This window comes from Marmota monax, unplaced genomic scaffold (assembly GCF_021218885.2).
Source record: "Marmota monax isolate L192 unplaced genomic scaffold, Marmota_monax_Labrador192_F-V1.1 WCK01_AAM20220418_F8-fsc00041, whole genome shotgun sequence".
Classification (NCBI taxonomy): Eukaryota; Metazoa; Chordata; class Mammalia; order Rodentia; family Sciuridae; genus Marmota; species Marmota monax.
The window spans coordinates 12,750,783-12,776,657 of record NW_026695238.1 but is presented as its reverse complement, the minus strand read 5'-3'; the positions used below and the strand labels follow the sequence as shown (position 1 = coordinate 12,776,657).

At 36.5% G+C, this 25,875-nt stretch overlaps 1 protein-coding gene and 1 pseudogene across 19 annotated transcripts in view; one reads left to right on the top strand and one right to left on the bottom strand.

Annotated features, from left to right (window-relative positions):
- The window catches only part of Trip12 (thyroid hormone receptor interactor 12), a 145,469-nt gene that overhangs the window by 34,266 nt on the left and 85,328 nt on the right, over positions 1-25,875 (top strand). For 12 of the 19 annotated variants that reach the window (XR_009226286.1, XM_046439938.2, XM_058577467.1 and 9 more), the window contains exons 2-4: positions 2,067-2,213; positions 20,894-21,019; positions 21,820-22,622. Coding sequence is in view for 18 of the 19 variants with exons in the window: in XM_046439938.2 (XP_046295894.1) it covers positions 2,116-2,213; positions 20,894-21,019; positions 21,820-22,622 (1,027 nt within the window). In the remaining variant the exon portion in view is untranslated. Of the gene's footprint in view, positions 1-2,066; positions 2,214-20,893; positions 21,020-21,819; positions 22,623-25,875 lie in introns of those variants that run through there. The other 7 variants (XM_046439951.2, XM_046439949.2, XM_046439948.2 and 4 more) reach the window with 2 other exon arrangements.
- LOC124089718 (uncharacterized) lies at positions 10,327-11,238 on the bottom strand (annotated as a pseudogene).

Sequence of the window (25,875 nt, the reverse complement as noted above, 5' to 3'; positions counted from 1 at the left end):
GTAGACAATATAAAAAAATTATTTTTAGGATTGCAGGCATGCTCCTGTATGTATGTATGTACATACAAAGAAGATTTCCCCTAAAATATTGTGGGGAGATGCTGAGCTTCTACATATTAGTGCCTGTAAATTTTAACGTTTTTCTTCCTTTGTTTCCTTATTATTATTATTATTATTTTTTGACCATGCTGGGGATTGAACCCAGGGCACCCCATATGCTAGGCATGTGCTTTACCATAGTGAGCTACATCCTCAGACATCTCTCTCATGCTCTTTCTTTCTTTCTCTCTCTCTCTCTCTCTCTCTCTCTCTCTCTCTCTCTTTCTTTCTTTCTTTCTTTCTTTCTTTCACAGGGTCTTGCAAAATTACCTAGCTGGCCTCAAACTTGTGATCATCTTATTTTGTCTCTGAGTAACTGGGATTACAGGCATGTAATCCCATGCCCAACCATTTCCCATTCTTTTCATATTTGCATAGTATTTTATCATTTTTTCTTTCCGAAATTGACAATTCTTAAATTAGTAATTTGAACTTTCTGATTATAATTTACTTTGTGGGCATGTGTGACAGAAAAGAACAATACTTTTCTACTGTGTAGGGTCAGCATATAACTCAAAAGAAAACCTTTTCGCATTATAGTTCACAGAATCTCTTTAAACAAAATCAAGTATCAAACTTGGTTATGATTAATTCACATTCTTTCTTGGCACCAATTTCTATAAAGTGTATGGTCATTGTTATGCTGCCTTCCCCAGTAAATACATATCAAGAAAGAACTCTAGTTGGAATTTTAAGGGAGGCTTAAGGCTCAAAAATTGTGAAAAGTTGGATTTATACAAGTAGTACTTTTCTTGTACCAAAGATTGAGCCCAGAGTTGCTTAACCACTTAGCCTCATGCCCACCACCCCGCCTTTTGTTATTTTTATTTTGAGACAAGGTCTCCTCAGCCTCCTGAGTTGCTAGGATTACAGGCATGCTCCACTGTGCCTGGCACAGGGGTACTTTTTATGATTGTAATTATTGGCTTGTTTTATCAGTGAAACTAATCTAATTATTATTTTATCTGTACAATAATTACATTTCTTATAAAAACCAAGAAAGTTTATACTGGTGAAGAACTGTTTTGAGCTAAATCGATATGAAATACATTCATCATTTCTTGTTCCTGACAATCCTGTAAGATGGGTAATATACTGATTTTATAGAAGAGGCAAATGAAATCTTGAATTTATTTGTCAAAGCTTATGATCAGCAGAGCTGGTATTGAAATCCATGATATCTGGGACCTTTGCTCAGTTTATTGTACTTCACATGCTTTCTTTTCACCTCTGCACTAAGATAAAATAGTTTTGCTGGATGTAGTGGTACACTCCTGTAATCCAGGTACTTTGGAGGCCTCTAACTTGTAAAGAATCACAAACAACTTGTGATTCTTCACAAGTTAGAGGACAGCCTTGGCAACTTCATGAGATCCTGCCTCATAAACCAACAACAAAAGGGCTGGGGATGTGGTAGGGAGCCCCTGGGTTTAATCAAGGGTACTTAACAAAAAAAATTCATTTCCTTTGTATTATTTCATTTGTTACATCAGTGATGTGAAGTATGTATGACTGTTGTTTTTAATTCTTTGGTGAGGATTCTGAGGCTTAATGGATGTGATTTTTACAAAGGCAAACTCCTTTAATACTTGTTGTGTCACAGGACTTGAGGTAAGGTGTTTTGACTTTAGGTGCAGTGCTCATTTCTGTTGTCCTACTAGAGATTCAGGTCTCTATATAATACTAGAAATGTGGAAACAGGCATCTTCTCCTGTTCTGTTTTCATTGAATATTTTCATTGATAATTTCTTGGCTATTCCATGATAAATTTTGGGTGCTAGACCACATACCTTGAGTTTGTTTTTTTCCTACCATTTTGTAACACATTAGTGTCTTACACCTCAGAGTGCAGCATTGCTGGATGCTGTCAAGTCAAATTTGCGTTAAATTTCCTCCTTCGGTACTCCTCGTTTCTTCTCTGTGTTGTGTTGTGTACATCTAATTTTGTTGTTTTGTTTTTCTTTTAGTGAATGGTAGTGTCTAGAAAGGGTATGTCCCTTCAAGAGAGAGGTGCCAATGTCCAACCGGCCTAATAACAATCCAGGGGGGTCACTGCGACGTTCACAGAGGAACACTGCCGGGGCCCAACCACAAGACGACTCAATAGGAGGAAGGTATGTATTTCATGGTAATTTGAAAAGAAGTTGGGAATAAAAGGAACCATTCTTAAGGACTAAAACTTGAGTAATGATCCTAAAAATGGCTAATTTTTCCTGATTTCCATGAAACACCCAACTGAAACTCAAAACTAATGTCTGACTCCTTCCCTAAATATGGAAGGCTGAAAAAATAGTTTTCCATCATTGACATATCAAACCTAATTTAAGGTTGTTAGCATATGATGTGTTGGGTTTGTCTTTTCTTTCTACTCTAGTACATGCTACAGTACATTTTTCTGTCATTTAGATCTTTATTGCATGTTTTGACTTGATAATACTTATTGAGTGGAAGTTTGATTTGTTTTAAGAATTTGTGACATCCAGCTTTTGGGGGTTTATCCTCATTATACCTTTTGACCACATATGAATGTGGTCTGAATGATGAAGTATTCTGATTTTGTTAGCACTTGTCTTCTATCTCTAGTAATCTGGTGTTGATCTTTTTTATTTTCTTTCCTTTTTCTCCAATTGGAGTAGTTTTACATGAAGTAGAGCAAACAGTCAGATGTATTCTCTGTATTATAAATTTCTGGATCTGATTGAGCTACGGACTATCATTCTGGGTAAAAATTGCTCAACTCTGCTTGTAAGCTGAGTTCTCTAATCCAGGGGACTATGGAATGACCATATTTGGCTTGAAGTAGATAGGAGGAAATTGTTACAGGATTGCCTGATGTAATTTGAGGCATAATCATGTGATTTGTTTGGTAAATTATTTAAGCACTTTTAAAGTTCAAATATAAAGAACAAATTGAAACATACCATAGCAACATCAGACTATTTAAGTGGTTAATAAGTGGACTTTGGAGTAGGACAGTTCTATGTGATTTCTACCTCTGCCATTAAATAGTTGTGAGTATTCTATATGTGAGTTTGAGGAAATCTTAGTTTATTAGTCTGATTAATGGAGATAACTTTTTATAAGATTATTGTCTTTTTGTTCTGGCACTGGGGAATGAATATGGTGGGTCTTGACTACTGAGTTACAGCCCTTTTCATGTTTTGAGTGAGGTCTTGCTAAATTGTCCAAGGCTAGACTTGAACTTGTGATCCTCCTGGTTCAGCCTCCCTCCCAAGGTTGGTAGGATTAAAGACAGGCATGCACCATCGCACTCGCTTTTTTATTTTTTAATTTGAGATGGTCTCATTAAATTGCTGAGGCTGGCTTGGAACTTGTCATCTTTCTGCCCCAGTCTCCTAAGTAGCTGGGCTTAAATAGGCATGTGCGCTCGCCCAGCTTTTTATAAATATTTTTGTTTTGTTTTGGATTCTGGGAATCCACCCCTTTCTACTTGGGAGGCAAGGGCTCTACTACTGAATCACACCACTAACCCAGGTTATTGCTTAACTTACATATGATAGTATGCCAAGCTTTTAGCACCATGCTTGGTGGAGAGTACTGTTCTGAAAACTTTAGCTTTTTACATTCAGATTGTTTTTTGAAGTAGCCACCTTAATTTTATGATGATTTTAAAAAACATTCCTTCCATTTATTATGAAGAGTACTACATACTCATTTTGAAGAAATTTGAAAATACAGAAAATTACATTTCCACATTCCATATGATGTGGTTACTATTAATACAGCAATATATCTTCTCAGACTAAAATTTTTAAACTATGTCTATATGTGCATATGTGTGCACTTGAATAACTAATTTTATACATATTAATCTTCAGATTGTATTTGGATGATTACACATGAACTGACAAACATTTTGGGTTGTCTTAGTGCATTGGTACTCCTGGGTTCAATCTCTAGTACCACCACCAAACGAAAAAAAAAGGTTCTTTGAAACCTGACTTTTCAAATTTTTGTGTTCAACTGTGTTGTGTGGCCATAGCACAGTTTAGTAATTTAGTAGTAACTTTGGATATTTACCCTCCCCCCCAATTTTTGTATATGGATAATTATCAGGATACAGAAACTAAGAAATTGGGCCAAAGAACCTTATCAAATTTAACTAAGAATGCAAATTAGAAGGTATTAGAATATCATTCTGCCTTCTTTTTTGTAAGTTTTTTGTAAGTTTTTCTGTAAGTAAAAGATCAGGGAATGGACTTTGAAGGTCTTCTCATCAAACTCCAGACTAACTTTTGCAATCCCTATAGTATGTGGTATATTAGCTGTTAACCTAATATCTAAGAAACTTCTCCAGTGATTTTTGGGAATGAAAGAATTTGTATTATTTGGGTGAGAAAAGTTATGACTATATTTTCGTTCTCTTCATGTGATTCCCATTGGTCAGCTTTCCTAAGTAAAATGTTGTTATGGTGGTTTTGTTTCCTGAAAACAGTGGCTCTGCTTGTAAAGATATTCATAACCAACAGTGATTGAAATAATGATTGTAACAGGATGTTACCACAGTAGCATTAGTGAAGTGTTTTATATTTAAAAGATTGTTGAACATATTCTTTTAATTAACATTCACAGAAACTCTGTGTACCAATATGGGGTTTCTATTTATTAAATATAATCCCTATCTTATAAATGCAGAAGCTCCCTCACCCACGTGCAGTCAGTAGTCAGGACTCACTTCCAGACTGCTTGACATGAAAGTTTGCCATTCATTATGCCAACCTGTTTTCACTACACAGACCACTTGATTCATATAATGAAGGACTTAGAATAGAGGATAAAGTACTTTCAACTGAAGAGTGTTAATTTATTCAGGTTAGGATTTAAGAAGCAGGTTTTAAATATCCTTTATAATAAACCAGTAAAAGTGGAAAAAGAAGTAGGTTTTACTCCTAGAATTTTTGAATTAATTCATTTTTTATTTACTCTGTTTTCCATATCTGCATCAAACTGCTGCCTTTGTAGCCTCCCTTTGCTGACCACTCCTACCTTTCTCCCAAATCAAGGTCACTTATTTTTTCCTAGGGATAAATGTAAATTATTATTCTAAGATAAAAGAAAGTAGAATCTTTGGAATATATTTTAATCTCTCATGATTATTCCCCTCTGCTTTTTTCACTCATCCATCATTACCATCTGTAAACTAGATATCTTACTCCTCTTCTATAATTTTTCTCATTCCTTTCTCTCTGTGAATTTTTGGATGATAGCTGATCTGTTCCTCTCTTTTCTGTTCTCTCTTTCTTCTTTAGGAAATCACTACCTTCCACTGCTTCTCTGTTGGCTTGCTCTCAGGGATACTTCTAGCCTTTTCCACCTCTAGCACAGGTATTTGTAGGTTACCCCTTAGTTTTTTCATTATATTATGTGCTTTCCACCTGTTTTTCTCAAATGTCAGTGGTGGGATTGAATTCACTTTTATAGCAATTTTGCTTAAAGTTCACTTAGTGGTAGTTTCTTTTTAAATTTGTTCTAATTAGTCATACATGACAGTAGAATGCATTTTGACACATTGTACACAAATGGAGTATAGCTTCCCTTCTTCTGGCTGAACATAGAGTCACACCAGTAGTGTAATCATACATATATTTAGGGTCATAATGTCCATCTCATTCCACTGTCCTTCTAATCCTAACACCCTCTCCTCTTCCTTTACTCCCCCTTTCTGCGTAATACAAAGTTCCTTCATCCCTCCCTTAACCCCCATTATGGATTAGCATCCACTTATTAGAGGAAATATTCAGCCTTTGGTGTGTTTTTGGGTTTGGCTTATTATGCTTAACATGTTATTCTCCAGCTCTATCCATTTACTTGCAAATGCCATAATTTCATTCTTGAAGGCTGAGAAATATTCCATTTTGTATATGTACCACATTGTTTTTATTATAAAAGTAGTATATGGAGAAGAGAAAATTGGGAAGCTTCAGGAAAATTAAATAATACGAATCCTACCACTCAGACAACCATGGTTCATATTTGTACTCCATGTTGTAATAATCTTTTCTGTACATATACTTCCAACATTAAAATATTAGAGATAATGTAGTAACCAGTTGTCACTAGATATATTTTTTTGTAATTCTATAACATTATTCCATGAGAATTCTCAATGGCTTCATAATTTTCTTTGATATGAACGCCTGTGATTCAAATTTGGACTTCTAGTCTGGCTTCTCAAGTGTTTTGCTGTAAGAAATATGGATATTCTTGTTACATTTGAGTAAGATTCTGCTTCTATTAAATTCTTGAATATGGATTTATAGGCTTTTTTTTTTTTATTTATAGGCTTTAAGGGTATGAATATCCTTAATGGATTGCCAAATTGTCTTTAAGAAAGATGGGATCAGTTTATACTCCTAATACTTTCTGAGAGTGCTCATTTCTACAAATCCTAGTCAATATAGCACCTTTTTTGTTTTTTCATATTTTTATTGGTGTATTGTAGTTGTGCATAGTGATGGGATTTGTTATGTATTTTTACATCCACCCAATATAACAGTATAATTTGGCCAGTACCATTCCCCAGCATCCCTCCTGAACTTACCATTTTTAAAAGAAAAGTTTGCAGAAAAAAGGATTCCTTTCGCTAAAGTTAGCATTTCCTTAGTTATTACAGAATTGAAAATCTTGCCACATTTTGGTCATTTTAATTTATTATTTGTGTGTTATTTGTTAGTATTCTTAGTTTTAATTTCAGAGATGCTTCTTTTTTATTTTATTTTTTAAATTGTAACCCTTGGGGACTTGCCAAAATATTTTTTCTTAATTTTATTTTATTTTTTTTTATATTTATTTTTTTTAGTTTTCGGCAGACACAACATCTTTGTTTGTATGTGGTGGTGAGGATCGAACCCAGGCCGCACGCATGCCAGGCGAGCGCGCTACCGCTTGAGCCACATCCCCAGCCCCTCTTAATTTTATTTTTATGTTTTATTTTAATTTACAGAAGTTTATAAAATCAGGTAATCAAGTCTACATCACTGTCTGTTTTTTCTTTGCCTTCTCCATATCAAAAATAATAATTCTTCTCAGTTCATTATGAGTTATTTTTACATTTGACTATAGTCTATTGAAATTGTTTGAAGTGTGAAAGGAAATGGTTGACTCTAATCCATCCAACCCCTTATTTCCTTTCAAAATTTGCCTACAAAAATTTAATAATAATTCATTACTGTGTCAAAAAGTTACTTGTGAGAACTATAGGCTATGGCTTTTCATTAACATTTTCAAAGCTGAGGATTTTAAAATCAGCATTTATTGTATACAAAGAAATAGTTTTATTTTTGTTTAAAAAGTGTTTCAAAGGGATGAAACATGGGAAAGAACAAGAAGATGTATACCTTCCGGAGATAATCCCTTACTTAACATTTTGCTTTTTATTTGTCTTTGAAATACAGTTTGGCATGTAGCTGATTTCACCATACATAGTAGTATGCTCTCCTGCTCTTTTCACCCAGCATAGTAACATAAACATTTGCCTATGTCCTTATGATCTTTTGGTAATGTTTATAGGTGAACGAACACCATAACTGAAAGAATATGGATTTACCATGATTACATTTCTAGGTTTGAGATAACTAAATAGTCACAGTGGAAAAGTTGTTTGCTCATGCATGCTTAACTGTTTGTATTTCAGACATCTCTGCAGTATAGGCTCCTGAAAGTGAAATTGCTTTTTCAAAGGGAGCTATTTATGGTCAACTTGTTTTAATCTTTTTTCTCCAGTTTACATTATCACCATCACAAAGAGTAGTGCTTTTTAAAATTGTTCATGTTATCTCCATTTTGTATTTTTCTACTAGTGTGAAACTCAAAAGTTTTGTTTTACTGGTTTTACTCATTAAGTTTTATTCCCTAGTAATGAGATTAAACTTTGAAAAAAATAGAATTAAGGGGTAGGTCTGGCTAACATTACCCAACTTGTGATCCTTCTGTCTTGGCCTCCTGAGTAGCTGTGACTGTAGGCCTGTGTCACCAGGCCTAGCTGGGGATACAATTTTTTCTCCCTCTTTTTTAAAAAAGTAATTATTAGTGCATTTAATTGTACAAAGAAATAGGTTTCATTGTGACAGTTTTATATAAGTATATATGTTATTTGTATCTGCCCATTTCCCAGTTTTTCACCCCCTACCCCAGACTCTATTCTTCTTCCCTAATAGTCATGTCTTCCTTTTTTTTCCCCCCTCCCAGAATACTTTTTTATGTAAATATTCTCACATGTTATCTCCCTTTGTACTACAGGAGAATTGACCTTTTATTTGTTTAGCTTATATTTATTGGTTCATTGTATAAAAACTATAGTCCAAGTCCCTAAAGGTTGGCTTGGAGAAGTATAAGGCAGTCTTATTATTTAGCAAGAGAGGAATTACAGGGCAGAAGAGAGGTGACTCACAACCTGTAGGAAGTGGCAACTTGAATCCTATAATTTCCATCTCTTTATAAGGATAAAGAAGATTTATAGAAGGGATAGACTTTTGAGTCTTTAAAGACAGGAGATTTGGATAATAGGACATTCATCATAGCTTTAAATTTTTATTTGAATACATTTATCTATTTTTTGGATGAGGGTACTATGGATTGATCCCAGGGGATGCTTTACTACCTATTGAGCTATACCTTCAGCCCTTTTTATTTTTTATTTTAGGACAAGGTTGCTGAGGCAGGTGATCCTCATGCCTCAGCCTCTTGAATTGCTGGGATTTTATGTGTGCACCACTGCACCTGGTACATTTATTTCTTTTTTAAGAGAAGAATATTTCATTATGTTTCATTTATTCTGTTTCCTTATGCTTGCTATTTTCATTAACTATATTGTACAGATTTTTTTACATGTCACTATCAGGAAAATTATGTTATTTTGATGTTTGTATAATTTTCCCTTTATGTATGAACGAATTAATGCTATCACTCTTTTTATGACCGTTTGGTTTCAGGTGTTACTTATAGCAAGTGATAACTGCACTGAGCAGCCTTATTATCACTGTAAACTTGTATTAGTACTTCCCTTCCTTATTTGCTCTTTTTCAGAAAGTTGTCTTCTATGGGACTAGCTAACTACACTTACTTATGCTAGGATTTTTTTCTCTTTTCTCATTTTTAATTGTATTTTCTAATGTGTTCTGATTTTCTAATATTATAAAGAAAATTGGGATGAAATTGTACTTATATTTGAATTAGGGTGTTTCTAGTGAAATAGTGAAGCTGTACTTAAGACTGATTCGGGTCAGGCTCAGTGTACCCAATTAAATTTCCCCTCCTTTAATTTCATTTTTGAAAAAAATTCAATACTGCAAAACACGTTTTATATAATACCCCATACCAAACTTGATTAAAATCTTTTGGTGTCAGATCAAAATTTGGTAATAGAAATAATTACTATTTATTTAAAATACCTTGTAATGTCTCTTTTTAGTGTTTTTTTTTTTTTTTTAATTACTGTGTGTACCATTTAATGGGTAGCTGTGATTCTGGTTCAGATCCCCCCTAAACCTACTCAGACATTGGCCTTAGGCCACATGTACAGATTAGAGAAACCAGACCCACTTGGGAGGGACTAGCAGCCCCTCCTTTGGGGATCACTCAGCAAAGCACACTTTAAAATAGAATTATTACAAGAGAGTTCTATTTTACAAGAGAGAGAAAAACAGGACCTTGAAAGTTAAACCATTACAAAGGGCAGTGACCTTTACCAAAACCAAAGTATCATATATGCTAACATATAAGTAAAAATATTGGATTTAAAACCTTAAGAAATCCCTAGCACCACTAAAAACAAATAAATAAATAAATAAAACCTTAAAAATGTAAAAACCAGATGTTATTAGTTGTGGGCCATGGGGTTTTCCACTTGGCCTATAGTGCTTTGCACTCAAAAGGCAGAGGGGTGGGTCCACTACTGTGTTTGATCACCTTGCTGCCAGGCTGAGATAAACAACATGGCACAACCCACTCCAAGGCTCAATTGGCAACTTGCTGCTTTTGTGGCTGTCACTTCCCTTCATGCTCTGGTCAGTGTTGCTTACAGGAGTAGCCAGGGACAAGGATAGCTCTTTATTCTGGGGTTCCTGAACATGCTGTAAGAGTGCTCGAGATGGGAAATGCACAGGCCAAGGCTACTCCTTGAACTCTAGGCTGAAAGCAGTTGTTCTGGAGTTTGGCCTCCCAACCCACCCACTGGGAACACTGGTTGTCCTCATTAGCAGGACTGGGCTAGTCATGGTGCATGGGCAGCTACTCCCCGCAGGCCTGATTAGAGTGGGGGATGGAGGCAGCTGCTCCTCTCGAAGCCCAGAGACTGGTTGGCTGTGGCTGGGCTTGGCTTCTTTGATGTACAGCTCCAGAAGGACATTGGTGGGGTTCTTGTCTACCCTATCCCTGGGCATATCATGGCTGAGCAGCCAGCCTGGTGTTGGGCCCCAGCATGAGCTTGGCATTGCTTGGCTGGCTCCCATGCCAGAGCAAACCCACATCAACAGTGGTCTGGATCTCTAGCACGGCTATCAACACTGTCATGCCCTTGGCCAGCAGGCTGACCAGTGAGAACCCCTAGTGAGAACCGTAGATCTGGATGTGCCACTTTCAGCAGGCCCTGAGTGAAGGGCATGTCTGCTGGTGTTGCATACTCGGGCGCAGGAGGTGAGGGTGGCAAGGACAGTTAGGGTGGCTCGAGGGAGAGCTTGTCGAGCATGCCCAGTTCACACACCAGCTGGATGTCCTCCTTTATGGTGGTCCAGGGACAAAACGGGTAGTTCAGTGGCCTCAAAGTATAGGAAGGAGTCCCCATGTTGGCACCAGGCCTTCAGCAGCCAGGTGAACAGAGTTTTGTAGCTGGCCAACAGAGTCTTAACAGTAGCAGTTGAAGGTGGCATCATGGGTTAGGTCAACTAGTAGCAATGCTTGGAAAAGACAGAGAAAAACAGGACCTTGAAAGTTAAACCATTACAGCTGCCCGGAATTCAAGGAAAGAGCTGGGCCCCCCTGTACTCCCACGGAATCCAGGTGATCATAAGTGTGATCATAAGCTCCTTGGTGTTCTGCTTGAAGTGCTGAGAAATGGCCAGTGTACATATAGTAGCAGTCTCCCTGGTCCACCTGGGTGGGCAGCAGCGCACTCTCAGCCATGATCACAGCAGGAGGGAAAGCAGGACAGCCAGGCACTTGGAGAAACCATCAAGATGGGATGATTGTGAGTTTCCCCTCTCTAGAATATACACCCTGTCCTGCTACTCTTCAAAGCATCATTCTTTAGTATTTTTGGTCACGCTGTTCTCTTTAACATGTTTGCCTTCTATATCCAGGCCTTATATTAGTGATATGCTACTGGATTTTCAAGGTTCAGACAAAATTTCTTTTGATGTGGCCTATACTTACCCTGCTCCAGTCTCAGAAATCTTATAAATATCCCACAGCACTTTGAACTGCTTTTAACACATTTATTTTGGTACCATGTTGAGGGTACCAAGGAACTACAGACAGACTTGATATCTGCCTGGCTGCTTCCATTGTATTTCTTTGTCGTTATTATGTCCATGCTCCTCTTTTTCATGTCTTACCAAGCATATTTTGCTGTCTATTTATACATCTCATTTCTTTCTTTGTGCCTTTTGTTATTGTTAAGGCTTTTTAAATTTTTATTTTTGTTGATATTGGGGATTAAACCCAGGGGTGCCTTTATCACTCAGCTGTATCCCTAACCCTTTTAATTTTTGAGAGCGTATCTTGCTAAGTTGCCTGGGCTTGCCTTAAACTTGAGATCCTCCTACCTTAGCCTCCTGAGTCACTGGGGCTGTTATATGCCACTTTGCTGGGTGTTTCTAGGCTTAACTTGAGGTCTCTCATCTTCTCAACATAGGTCAAGTTCTCTTTCCAAGCATTATACTATTTGCATGGGTGTATGTGTAGATGTTCCATCTGGCTCTTCTTCTTATAATAGTAGTCCTTCTCTGTGTAGATGTCCTTCTCTCCCATGGTCTTTCTCTGACTGGCCATTGCCTAGATTTTGATCAGAGAGGGGAGAATGTACAATACCTCATTTTTTTGAGCACAGTGATGGGACTGGTGTCGTTATATGATAAAAGCTGAATAAAATTGGAAGCTTTAGCCTTTTCCTTTCTGCTTGCAAAAGTGGGAAGATGTGACTCCAAAGTTGGCAGTTGGCTTTTTTCCTGTGTTACAAAAGAAGATGGGCTGGCAGAGAATAGCAAAGGTATTAAGAGAGTATGTGTTTATTAAAGTTCTGGCAAGTTTCAGTTCCACAGTTAGTTCTTTAGAACTTGGGTGGACACTTGCCTTTTTTAGGCTTAATTTTTCTACTGTTTTGATTCTGGAGATATGTAATTTAATTAAACCTCTTTTGGCAGGTTAGAATCCTACCTTAATACACTTGAAATACACAGTCAATGTAAGACCATATTCATTTATTTGTAGAATAGCATGTGCAATGCTTTCTAAAGCATTGTACTTACATAAATAAGAGTATGGTATCTTTTGACATAAGCAGTTTCAACCTGGTAGGGGAAAGGTGCATGCAAGCTGCTACTAGAGGCAGTCAGGTGAGAAACTTTTCTAGTGGTAACCTATTGATCTGGGCTCTGAAGGCTGAGTAGTGTTTAAAAAGTCACATATAGGCTATGTTGTATTTACTTGATGTGGATTTATTAGTTAGAGAGTTTGGATTTTATTTCTAGGTGTTCAATGAATACTAGTTTTGGTTAGAAATCAGGAGATTTGTTTTCCAGGCACTTCTAGGCACAGAAATATGAGAGCTTGGGTGGGGGTGGGGGGAGAGGGGGTGTGTGTGTGTGTGTGTGTATCCTAAATGATAATGAAAATGATTGCTGGATATTGTGGTACAAGCCTGAAATTCCAGCAACTCTGGAGGCTGAGACAGGAGGATTGTAAGTTCAAGGAAGTCTCAGCTAATTAGCAAAGACTCTGTCTCAAAATGAAAAGGACTGGGAATGTAGCGCAATGGTAGAGTGTCCCAAAGTTAAATTCCTTGTACAGGAAACAGAACTTGATCAGCTGGAGTGAAGGCAGAATTGAAATAGGACAGTTAAAATGGGCTATGTAGTAAGGTGGGCTAGAACAAACAGCTCCTAAACATTAGTAGTTTATAAGCTAGTGACTGAAAAGTTGTTTATCTTATATCAGCTGAAGGCTGTACTCCATGTCTGAACCTTAAGATTCTGAGATTGTTGGTGTGTTGCTAGTTTCCTTGCTGAGGCAAGAGAAGGTGGTAAAAAAAAAAAAAAACCTCAATCTCTCCACAACATCCTCCATAGAAATTATTCATTTCTGCTTACATTCCTTCGACCAAAGCAAATCAAATGGCTACACATGATTTCTATGTGATTTGAAAAGTAGAAACCTATCATTTGTTTGGAAATAGGAGAACTATAATACTTGTGATATACCTGTAACAGGTTAACTATTATTTTGCATTTTTATTTGCATATCTGTGGTAATTTGCTTCCTTAGAATGCTGCTTAGTGAAACATCATAGTTTGGGTATGTTCTTTCCCTTCTACTTAACCAAGATGAGTGCCTTTCAATTTTTAAATTCTTTGTTCCTTCTCTTTCTTTATTCTGTCCTTTGTTTTTATTTGAATGGACATTCAAGTTTCATCTGGTTGGGGAGGGAGAAGAGTGTTGGGGGAGACATGATGTGATGTGAAGTGAATGTGACTTCAGTGTCTCTTATAACTGAATTTGAACCCTTTTAAGAACAATTTATAGTAGAATTGACTGAGTAATTTGTAGCTTCTTTCAGTTTTAGGATATCTCAGTGCTGCAGTTGCACAGTGTGGAGTTTTAAGCTGTGGAAACACATAGGGGCACACTTTTCCACTTGAAACACTGCTTTGGTAATGCTGAGAAAGCTAGTCTGTCCCATCCAGCCTTGGAGCCCAGAGACAAGATCGTTGCATTGTGTTAAACACTGGCATGGTTGCCTTGGTCTACAGAGGAACAGAGGCCACTTTCCTCTAGATGGAAGTTGTAAACATTTGCTTTTTAACAGTGTCCATATTCAAGTCTTTCCTTGGGCCTACTAAATAATATCTTAACATTTAAAAAGTTTTCTTGGCCATTTATATTTCCTGCTTTAATTATCAATAGTGAAATTGAAGGGCTGGAGATGGAACGGACTAGTATAGTGTTTACGTGGTGTGCGTGAAGCCCCACGTTCTATTTTTTCCCCCCAAAAGATAAAAAAGGGTGGGTGAAGTTGAGTCTATAATTCACATCATAAAAATGTATTAACTTAAAGTGTTGAGCTCTCATCGATTATTTCATGTCCTTTGCTGAGGATTTGCTTTCATTCTTATAGTATTCCATACTCAGAATGTCTTCCTGGAAAAGTTCAGTGTGACCAAAAAGTGAATATATACAAGTGCTTCTCAACACTAACCAGTCTTTGCATCACATTTGCAAAGCTCTTTTCTTTCTTAAAATACAGAAAGCAGGATGAATGCTTTTTAGAAGATTTAAAGAAAAAGCCTACTTTTTTTTCCACCTCATATAGCACCTCCAAACTCTTAAGTCATTTGTTTTGACCTATACACAGAATGGATAGGAAAAATTTAATAATTGTAGATGCAGACCTTTTGTTTTGACTACTGAGCCTCTACTTTTAGCTGTGCTGTTGCAGATTTAGGGAGTCAAATACCTGGGTTCAGTATTCCCTTTTCCTGCCTAGGAGCTGTGTGTGTGGCAAGAGCCTCCCTTCTCACACCCTTAAAATGGGAATAAGAAATGCATTGGGTGTCATTTGAGAATTAAGTTTGATAATGTATTTAATATAAATGTAATAGCATATTGACAAAATTTAACTTGTGGTCATCTGAATAGATTTTTACCTAGGCATTTGTCAGTCATTTTAGTTTATGAGCTACTGAGTACTGCATCACTGATTTATCACCACTTTTTGGTTATTTAGCTGTTTTTGCCCTACCTCCCACTACTTTTCAAATGTTGGGTTGAAAGTTTCCAGCCTTTTTAGGGACATTTTCCCCCATGGTTTTGATTCTGTACAATCTCTCTACCTGTTTTCTTTCCAAAATAATGAAAATTCTTACAGTTTACTCATGCATACTCATTGTACCCAGGTCATTGAACATGTTGATATGTTGCTTTTGCACATTGCCCTGTCAATCTCTTACTGTAAATTATCATCAGAGAAAAGAGAGATCCTTCAGTAATACAGACAGAAATTTTCCCTGTCTAGCCTTAGCCTGTTCTTTCAGCCTTGTTTGCTTATGGATCTCTGTGTTCAGGGCAATTCATATCATTTTTTGCCAGGTGACATGTGGGTTTTGTAGTTTCTGATCTCTTCTTTTGTCTTGGTATACTGCTTTTGATTAGAACACTCCTTTTTGTATCACTTTCTTTGTCAGGGCCAGGCTTAAAAGCTGCATGGATTATAAAACCTGTATTCTCTTGGTAGAGGTCATTTTTCCCTTTCTTGGGAACTTTAGTCAAGTACCTGGTGGTAGATCACTTGGTCTTATGAGACTGTGTCCTCTTTGAAGAGAGCAACTAGACTGTGTTATACATATTTCTGTGAGCTGTCATGAATTGAACATATTTGTTGGTAAACCTTTACATCTGTTGTGAATATGTTGTAAAATCTTCATATATTATCACATCTTCCTCTTTAATTCAAAGGTCTTTCCCCATTTTAGTAAATGTATCAACATTGTGGAAAAATTACTAAGCCTGGCTTTAAGATAATCTTGAAAGCACATAACCCAGGCCAGCCTCATATTTGTGATCCTCCCATCTCATCTTCCCAATTACTGGAATTATAGGCAGGTGCCATCATGCCTATCAAATTTAAACATTAAACCTACAATAAGGAATTACCTATTTGTAACTAGCCCCTTCAGTTTGTACAAAGTTTTAAGTCTCCTTTGTTTCCTGTGGGTTAGAATTGTGTGTATTTTTTTTTTTTTTTTTTTAAGGATGCTAGGATTTGAATGCAGGGCCTCAGCCATGCTGTAAGCATGTCATTTATCACTGAGCTATGCCACAACCCCTAGAGATATTTCTTAATCCTTTTGGCTATTGAGGATTTTACTAAATAGCAGTAAAAGTGATTAAATTATATAAGGGTACAGGCAATATTGTATGCCTTAAAGTCAACAAGAGGCACTTGAGACTTGCTTTCACGAAAAAAAAAAAAAATTTTTTTTTTTCCTTTTGGAAATTGAATTGAATTCCCGGTCACCACATGATAGGTAAATTCTCTGCCACTGAGCTGTACCTCCAACCCATTTTATTTTATTTTGACAAAGGAACTCACTAAATTGCCCAGGCCAGGCTTCAACTTGCAATTCTCCTACCTCAGCCTCCTGAGTGGCTGGGATTAGCAGGCATCTACCACTAAGCCTGGCTTTAAGATAATCTTGAAAGCACATAACCCAGGGTTACTATAGTCTGTTCTTTTGCACTCATATGCTTGTTAAACAGGGAAATGATGTCAGTATAATGTGGAAGTAGTTTTGGTTTTTAGGTAATTTTTTCACAATGTTGATACATTTACTAAAATGGGGAAAGACCTTTGAATTAAAGAGGAAGATGTGATAATATATGAAGATTTTACCAAACCCTGCAAGTTTTGCAGAATTGATTTAAACATACCATTTAGTATAAATCATAGATAGGTAGATCAGGGGCTCCCAGAATCACTGTACTTTATAATGCTAAAACTATGCTGAGAGTGCTGGGGATATAACCCAGTGGTACAAGTGCTTGTTTGTGGTGTTTGTGGTGCTGTTTTGATCCACAGCACCACAAACAAACCAACCAAAATAACTCGGGAATCTCAAAGCCATTTGCTCTTGTGTTTATGAAAAAGATAGGTGAAAAGAAAGTTTACCAGAGAGGAGGTGTTTTGATCTTGTTGAAACGTGTCTTAAAATGTCTAAAATTTTACATTTAAATGAAAATGTAAAAAAATAAGATGCCAAAGGATGAATTGACCAGTAACTCTTGCATATGTTAGTAGAGTTTTAATCTGTTAATCTGTCTTATTTGGGTGCAGGAGGGTGTTAGGGATTAATCCCAGGCTTTGTGCATGCTAGGCAAATGCTCTAACTGGAGTCACCCCCCTACCACAGCCCTAGATTTGGTCTTACATTAAAACTGATGATGTTTCAGTAGGACTCACTATAAAATAACATAGGTTTGAGTGTTTGTGTCCAATCTAATTTTTATCACTATCCCTGTACCTTGTAATTAGTTTTAGGGGCTGGTATATATATAAAATATATATATAAATTCATATATGTATGTATGTATGTATGTTTTCTTTTAATAACATGAGATTTTTTTTTTTCAGGAACATTCATATGCTGTTGCAGAAACTCCTGAAAACAAACACACACATACACACACACACACACACACACACACACACACTTTCTCTCTTTCTCTCTCTTTCTGATTTACTTGATGGGCTCACTCTAGTGCTCATTAGTTTGTCATGAATTTTCTATGCTATTCTGCAAATTTGAATTATAGAGAGTATAAATTTTACTAGACCTAAAGAGATTATGCTTCTTAATAAAAATTAACGTTCCGCATCAGGACACGATAAACAAGGGAATTGGTAAAATGATCTACAAGGAGGCAGCAGCCAAGATTACTGTGGTGTTCTAACCGACTCTTCTAGATTGGACATCATCAGTTTATGGAGGTTTACTAGGCAATAGTCTTAGTATTAGTACTTTATAAATGCGTACAACAAAAGGAACCTCATTTTCAGAGGCCCAGGGTTGTCACTTCATGTTAATCTGGTTGTCTACTCCTTGTTCTAAGCCAGGGTTGGAAAAATACAGTCCATGCATTTTTTGAATCTGGCTCACTGCCTGTTTTTGTGATTAAAATTTCAGTTGGAGCATTACTGTGCTCATTGGTTTGCGTATTGTCTGCATCTGCTTCTGTGATATAATATTGCCCACAAAACAAAATATTGTCCTTTACAGAAGATATTTAAGACTCCTTTTGCTAAATGTGAGCACAAGTATGATAATGATAGATTAGATAGATATAAATTTAGATGTAGCCCTTGATTTGATCACCATCACTGCAAACAAAACAAAAAATTAGGTGTGCTTTAAGACTAAAGAATAATTTATTTGGAGATGAGAACTGCTACTACGACTATAGTGGGACCAACCTTAGTTAATGTAGATTAATTTGAGATGACAAAGAGAATGAGATTTGTTAGGGATGTATAACATTTTTAATAACGTTTTTAAAAGACTTTAATGTTTTAAATTTTATGTTTCATTAGGTTGTCTAGTTTTGAATGGATAATTTTCCTTCACGATTTTTGAATTATAAAAACTTAATGAAAATACAGATGTTAGAGAACCTTCAGGGGCATGGTGGCTGAGGCAGGATCTCAAGCTTGAGGCTTCAGCTACTTAGCAAGGCCCTAAGCAACTTAATGAGACCCTGTCTCAAAATTTACAAAAAAAAAAAAAGTGGGTGGGGGGATGTAAAGGACCTGAATGCCAGAATTTGTGAATATTCTTCTATGGCTATTGAATTCTGTACCCTGAACACAGAATATTATACCTCTTTTTAAAATTTTTTATTTTTTAAGTTGTAGATGGACACAATACCTTTAGTTTGTTTATTTAGTTTTTTTAATGTGATGCTGGGGATGGAATCCAGTGCCTCATGCATGCTAGGCATTGCTCTAACACTGAGCCCCAGCCCACATTATACCTCTGTAAGTACTTATGGAATGGTTTGAAAAATCACTTCTCGATCCTAAAGAATAGAACTTTTGACATTCCTAAAGAAGAATAGAACTTTTGATGTCATAAAAATTAAAGGTCGTGGGTCAAAGCAAATTTTTTATATTAAATGGATGAAAAATATAGGAAAAATAAAAATTCAGTGTATAAAAACCTTACAAGCTTCAGCTTGGTTTTACCTTGAGAGGAGAGAGATCTTATAGGAGAGTAGAAAAGGGGAAAGACTGAGGGTCAAGTAAGAGAAGTGAACCTTTGTTACTAAATTTTAATTTAATACTTAAAATGAAGGTCTATTAGACTTCTTTGTGGTTCTGGGCCCGGAACCCAGAACCTTGTGAACACTAGACAAGTGCTGTACCACTAAGCTATTCCCAGTGCAAAAGTAGTATTAGAGATCCAAGAACAGTATCCTTTTATTGAAAAGCTCACTTCTTCAAGAATCTATTATTGAATTCAGGAAAAATGGAAGAGTAAATAAATACATTCAAAGAGAAACCCTGGGTGGTCTTTTTGAGGAGATGGTTCCACTTTTATGATGTTGGAGATTTATAGCATCCTTGCAGATACAGTTAGAGATATCACCGTGTGAGGTTCTCATTGATTTATTGCGAAATTCCTTTGAGAAGGTATTTGCAATGGAAGTCTTTAAAAATTTGGTGCTGTGTATTGGATCCAGGGCCAGCCTTATTCCTTTGAAACCCAGGCCCTAGCACTGAGCTACCCAACCCAGTCGATTTTTGTTTGAACAAAATATATTGGTATGGATGAAATTTTGTTCTAAGTTCTCATTAGTATACAGACTTTTATATGGAGAATGGATGTCTGCTGTGAATTACATAATTGCATTTATTATATGAATATCTCACATGTATAGTACCAATTTTCCTGGATCTATATTAATACATGCTCTTTTTATTGCTTATGTAAATCTTCTTAATTATTGCTTGTGATTAAAAACATCTAACAGTTGAAAACACATCATGTTGGAGATTTTTTTCAAACTAGCTTTTAGAACATTTTTGGCATAAGGCTTTGATTTGTTATAAATGTGCTGCAGCCATATTAATAATGGACTCTTTTGAATGTGTTTAGAATATTTTATGGTAATTCTTAAGGTATTTCTAGGACTTTTTCTTTGTGCACTTTCTATTGATATTTTAAGTTCTTGGCAAATTGTCACTGTCTTGATTTGATGTACCTTACTATTAAATGTTTCTAATAATTTTCTATGTAAAATCAGTTTGGGAATTAGTTCATCAGCCTCTGCATTACTATGCTTATATGAAAGAAAAAAATTTTTTTTGCTTATTTGAATTTTAATGTAAAAACTGGAAACCATTATCATTGTGTGAATCACAAACTGCCTTTTCTGTAAATTTTTAAAAATTAATAGTCATGCTATCAAGTTAAATTTTTAAATTATGAATTTAAGTTCAATAAATAAAAACAGAAATAATGGGGCTCCATGTGATGTTTCAGTGTGTTTACATTGTGTAAATGCTTAAATCAGGTTAAGCATATCTATCTTGTCATTTATCATTTCTTTATAGTGAAAATATTCAAATTCCTAGCTTGTTGGGAATATATAGCCCATTATTGTTATCTGTAGTCACAGTACTGTGCAATATCACATGCTGTTTACAAAAAGTGGATTCTAAGTCTGGATTTGCTTTTTGTAAAAATGTAGCATACTTTAATATCTACAGTAAAATTACTGAAAAATTCATTATTAAGTTGCCATAATAATGTTACAGAATTATGACCACTGGTAGTAATAAGAAATCTTAATTTGCAGGAATGTTATAGCATTAGTTTTAACAGGGCAATTTCTTTGGCTATATTATTTGAAATAGAATATTTAATAATTTAATTATGTGATATTTAGAAGAAGGGTAGGTCAATAATGAAGAATTTGGAGGCTTTTTTAATGTAAAATATTTCACTTTCAGTTTTGTATTTTCATCTCAGTGTCCTGATAGATTTCTGTTTTGATTTTCTGCTGACAGGTCACATTTAGGGCAGGCAAAACATAAGAGATATAGCCCTCCTGAGAGTAGAAAATCTAATTCTAAGGCACCCAAAGTGCAGTCTAATACTACTTCTGAACTATCAAGGGGACACCTTTCTAAAAGGTAAATCTTCACATTGCTTATGTTTTCAAGGCAGACCTTTTTGCATTTGAATTACTACATATATTAAAGCTTTACCAGGTTATTCCAAACTGTTAAAACAGGTTTTTATTATTCTTGAGTATAACTTTTAGGATTAATAGTTTATCACCTTTGTAGTAGTACCAGTACACTTTACCCCAGACAGTTTTTCCTTGTTTAGAGATCCACGAGATTGCCGTTTGCTTAACAAACAATTATAGGCATCTAAAATGCCTTTTTACCATTTTCTTTAGTATTTATTGGAATCGTGGTTTAGGTCAGTGATCCTTAAGATCTGATTTGTTAGGAGTCTTTGGAAAGGAATGTTATTGTGAAGATTTGATATCACTACAAAGTAAAAGTTTGTAACTCTTGTTTTGGAAGTGCCTGTTTTACATCCTTTGAGCTTTGACAGTTGTGTTTGTGAATGGAACATCAAAATTCTAGTTTCTATTGATTCTGAACCACTAAACATTTTTTTCTTGTAATCTTAACTCTTGTTTTACAGTGATTAATAGTGTTTAGTGTCATTAATCTTTGTGCTGAAGAGTACCCTATCTTCTAGTCAAATATTTTTGCCATCCAAAATCACACATTTTTTTCTCCCTGCCTTCCAATTTTGAACTACTTGAAAACCTATGTTTTTTTTTATACTAGACTTATTAGGAACTCCCCTAACCCCCCCACCCCAAGCATTTCCGAAGGTTTAAGAAGTTAAGAAATGAGTGTTATATGATAGGTTTACAGGCTGTTACTAACTCTTTTCTTATCTAACTTCTTAGAAGCTGCAGTTCATCATCTGCTGTTATAGTCCCACAACCAGAGGATCCAGACAGAGCCAATACTTCAGAAAGGCAAAAAACGGGGCAGGTGCCTAAGAAAGACAATTCTCGAGGAGTGAAACGCAGTGCTAGTCCAGATTACAACAGGACCAGTTCTCCTAGCTCTGCGAAAAAACCCAAAGCACTTGAGCATACTGAGTCTCCCTCAGAAACGAGTAAGTCACATAGTAAGTCAAAGAAGAGACATTTAGACCAGGAGCAACAACTGAAATCTGCACAATTGCCATCAACAAGCAAGGCTCACACCAGAAAGAGTGTGGCCGCTGGCAATTCACGGAGTCAAAAAAGAAAAAGGACAGAGAGTTCTTGTGGAAAGAGTGGTTCTGGTTCCGAATCAACTGGTGCCGAAGAGAGATCTGCAAAACCTACCAAGCTGGCTTCAAAATCGGCCACCTCAGCCAAAGCTGGGTGTAGCACCATCACTGATTCTTCCTCTGCTGCCTCTACTTCCTCCTCGTCCTCTGCTGTAGCCTCGGCCTCTTCCACTGTACCACCAGGTGCCAGGGTGAAACAAGGAAAAGACCAGAACAAGGCCAGGCGTTCCCGTTCAGCATCCAGTCCTAGTCCCAGAAGAAGTAGCAGAGAAAAGGAACAGAGTAAAACTGGTGGCTCTTCAAAATTTGATTGGGCTGCTCGTTTCAGCCCTAAAGTTAGCCTTCCTAAAACAAAACTGTCTCTTCCAGGGTCTTCTAAGTCAGAGACATCAAAACCTGGACCTTCTGGATTACAGGCCAAATTAGCAAGTAAGTTAATGGAAGATCTTTTCTTTAGGGGGTTTGTCAAAAGTGATTATGTTTTCAAGTTATTTTGTTTTTCAGTCTGAGGCAACATAAGATTTATTACTTTATATAATAATACTTGATAATTATATTACACTTACTTTTATGGAGACAGATATATAAGAATCTTGCTTTTTTCTTTTTATTTTTTTGGTAGTACTAGGGATTGAAAACGGAGGTGGGTGGGTTGGTGGTGGTAGTCTACCACTGAGGTATACCCCCAGCCCTTAATTTTTATGGCTTTTAAGGAACTTGGACTAAAGATGAATACTGCTAATGCCTCATACACTGCTCTGGGTCCTAAGTTAGTGGGAAAGAATATTGCCCTTTTTGAAACTTGGAGTGGACTATAAAGAACTAAAGTTTGAGAATAACGCATTTAAGCAAAGAAATGAGATGGGGGAAAAGTGTTGTGTGTGTTCCTTTTATGAGGTAGCTTGAGATCTTTGGGCCCTTTCCCATCTCCTTTTCCTGAAAGAGGTTTCAGGAAGCTTCTTATTAGAACTGATTAGACCTAGCTATGACCCTCTTCAGTTATGTTTCCTGAAGTGCTAAAATATTTTTTTTCTTCTAGTAGTTAGCTTTTTTTGGGGCAGGGAGGGGTGGGCACGGGTAGGAGGTGGTTCTGTTTTAAGAAGTCAGAAAAAAATAGAATAAGAAAGCACTTATGCACATTTTCCCCTTGTTTTGCAGTATTGGGAATAATGCCCAAAGCCTTGAGCCTACTGGGCAAGCACTCTACCTGTGAATACGTTTCTAGTCCTTTTTATATTGAGACATGGTCTGTGTTCTGTCTCTCTCTCTCTCTCTCTCCCTCCCTCCCTCCCTCCCTCCCTCCCTCTCTCCTGGGGATTGAATCCAGGGATGCTTAACTAGTGAGCTGAGTCCCCAGCCCCTTTATATTTTTTGAGATGGTTTTGCTAAGCTTCTTAGGGCTTTGCTGAGTTGCCAAGGCTGACTTTGAACTTGAGATTCTCCTGCCTCTGCCTCTTGAGCAGTTGGGATTAACAGAGTACAGGAATGTACCAGTGCACCTAGCTATTTATCCCCATTTTTTAAAAGCATTGAATTTTTGTTATAGATTACCTTTTTCCCTTTTGTGTCCTGATAGAAGATTGTGGTTTCAAATCTACATTTTGATAGGGCTAGAACTTTTTCTTGCTTATTTGAAGATTTTATATGATGTCTACCAGCATTCTTGTTGGTTGAGTTAATATTGAATCAGTTTAACCTAATATTGAATCAAAGCTCTTAGCTCTGTTTAACTATAATCTCTAACTACTTTTGATTTAGTATTAGTTGAACTTTAACAAGGATACTAGTAATCAACATTTAAACTGCACCATAGGGTTATTGTGTCGGTAACATTTTTTAGATTGTAAAACTTTGCTCTATTTGGTGTTTTAAATATGGTATACATATGTATAAAATCTTTTCAGTTACAGATAACGAATCAGGACTTGTTAGATAGGAATCTTAACCTTAAAAGGACATAAAAGCTCAGGTTAAAGAGGAATAGCAACTGTTTGTTTGTCCTGCCAAAGTTTTCTTGATAATTGAAATTATTTATTTCAGGTCTTGTACCTCTTCTCTTTACATCTTTTAAGTGAAGTAGAAGCATGTGTATAACTCCATGTGGGTGTGTCCATTTAGTAGCTGTGTAATCTCCATAGCCAGTGTACCAACTTGAGTTCATAGTGAGTTCCATGGAATTCATTCTTCCCTTTTCCCCCGTTCAGTCTGTCTCACTTGAAGAGCTCATGTTTTTTTAGGTATTATTTGTAGGAGGGTTCAAGTGCTGGGTGATATAGATAGTACTAGTGTGTCGTAGCTTCAACACTTCTCAAAGATCATGTTGTAGTATATTGACATGATTTAAAAAAAAAAAAATCTGGCCCTATCATTGGCCCTATCAGTGGCTGATTAATGGGGTTTCCTAAGTTGTAAGGGAGCTCTCAGTCAGGAAACACCAAGATTTCTGGCAATGCCATTGAGCTAGTAACAGATCAGTCCAGAGAATTCTCTTAAGTGTGCTTTACACATAGTTACATACTGATTTAGTATTTTAAAACTCGTTTCATAATGATTTTCCTTATCTTCACAGAACCTCTGTGTATTCTGTTGTCACTATATTGCCTTTCTAGCCTTACTTCTACTTTCCTGGTTCTGATCTCTATTTATAGCCTAAGCCCTGGAAACAAAGAAAAGGAACCAATCAACCAGCATTTGTTTTGCATCTAATAAGTGCCAGGTATTTTACATATGCATTCACTTGCACTTTTCAAAATTGTGCTTTAGGATAGTTATTGAGTAACTTTATTCCAAGGAGGTGAAATAATTTCTCTGAGTTAGGATTTGAAGAAAGGAAGTATATGTGGCTTTAAAGAGTTTCCTGTGTTTTACTATTTTAACATAATTGGGTCACTTGGAAATTTTAAGACCCCTGAGGAAATGAATTTTATTTTTTCCTTCTTTCCTGTTATTGATTAATCTTTAGGAATGATTAATAGGTGAACCCAGGGATTCATATACCATTCACCATGTATTTGCTTCTTATCAAATAAATGAAAAACATTTCAAAACAAAGTAATGAAAGGCCTGTAAGTGCTTGACAGTTATTCTAGATACTTTATACGGATACCTTTTATTTATCCCTCATCATCCCTGTTTGGCAAGTACAGGTAAGCTACCTTGAAATCATTGGTCAAGTTATGTGTTCAAAGGCAAAGAACTAAGAAGTTATAGAGTCGGGGGCATACTCAAGTCATGTAGAAATTGACCTTGAACACAATGCACAGGAATAGTGGATCAGGTGAGCTAAATCTTGGGATTCTTGAAGTCATACAGGGTGGGGTGTATCTTAGATATGTGTTGGGGATGCAAATCAAGTCAAGATGGCGCCTGGCAGTTTGCCAGGAGGAGTGGTTTGTGAAGCAACGCCAGCGAGTCATTAAGATGGTGAGGATTCCTTATGGGCTGACTGCTGGATCTAGATGATGTTAATTGAGTCAAGCTGTGTATAATCAGTTAGGTATATATACCTCTGCTGTCCCGCAATAAAGCGGCCCCTGCTACCTTGGGTGCCCGCTGCCTTGAGTTCTCACTCAGTTCCCACTGAGTTTCCCTGCAATAAAGCAGTTCCTGCTTCAACCTTCAAGTTGCTTGTCACCTCCCGGTTATTTTTGCCCAGCTGGACTGTGGCAGATATGATTAAATA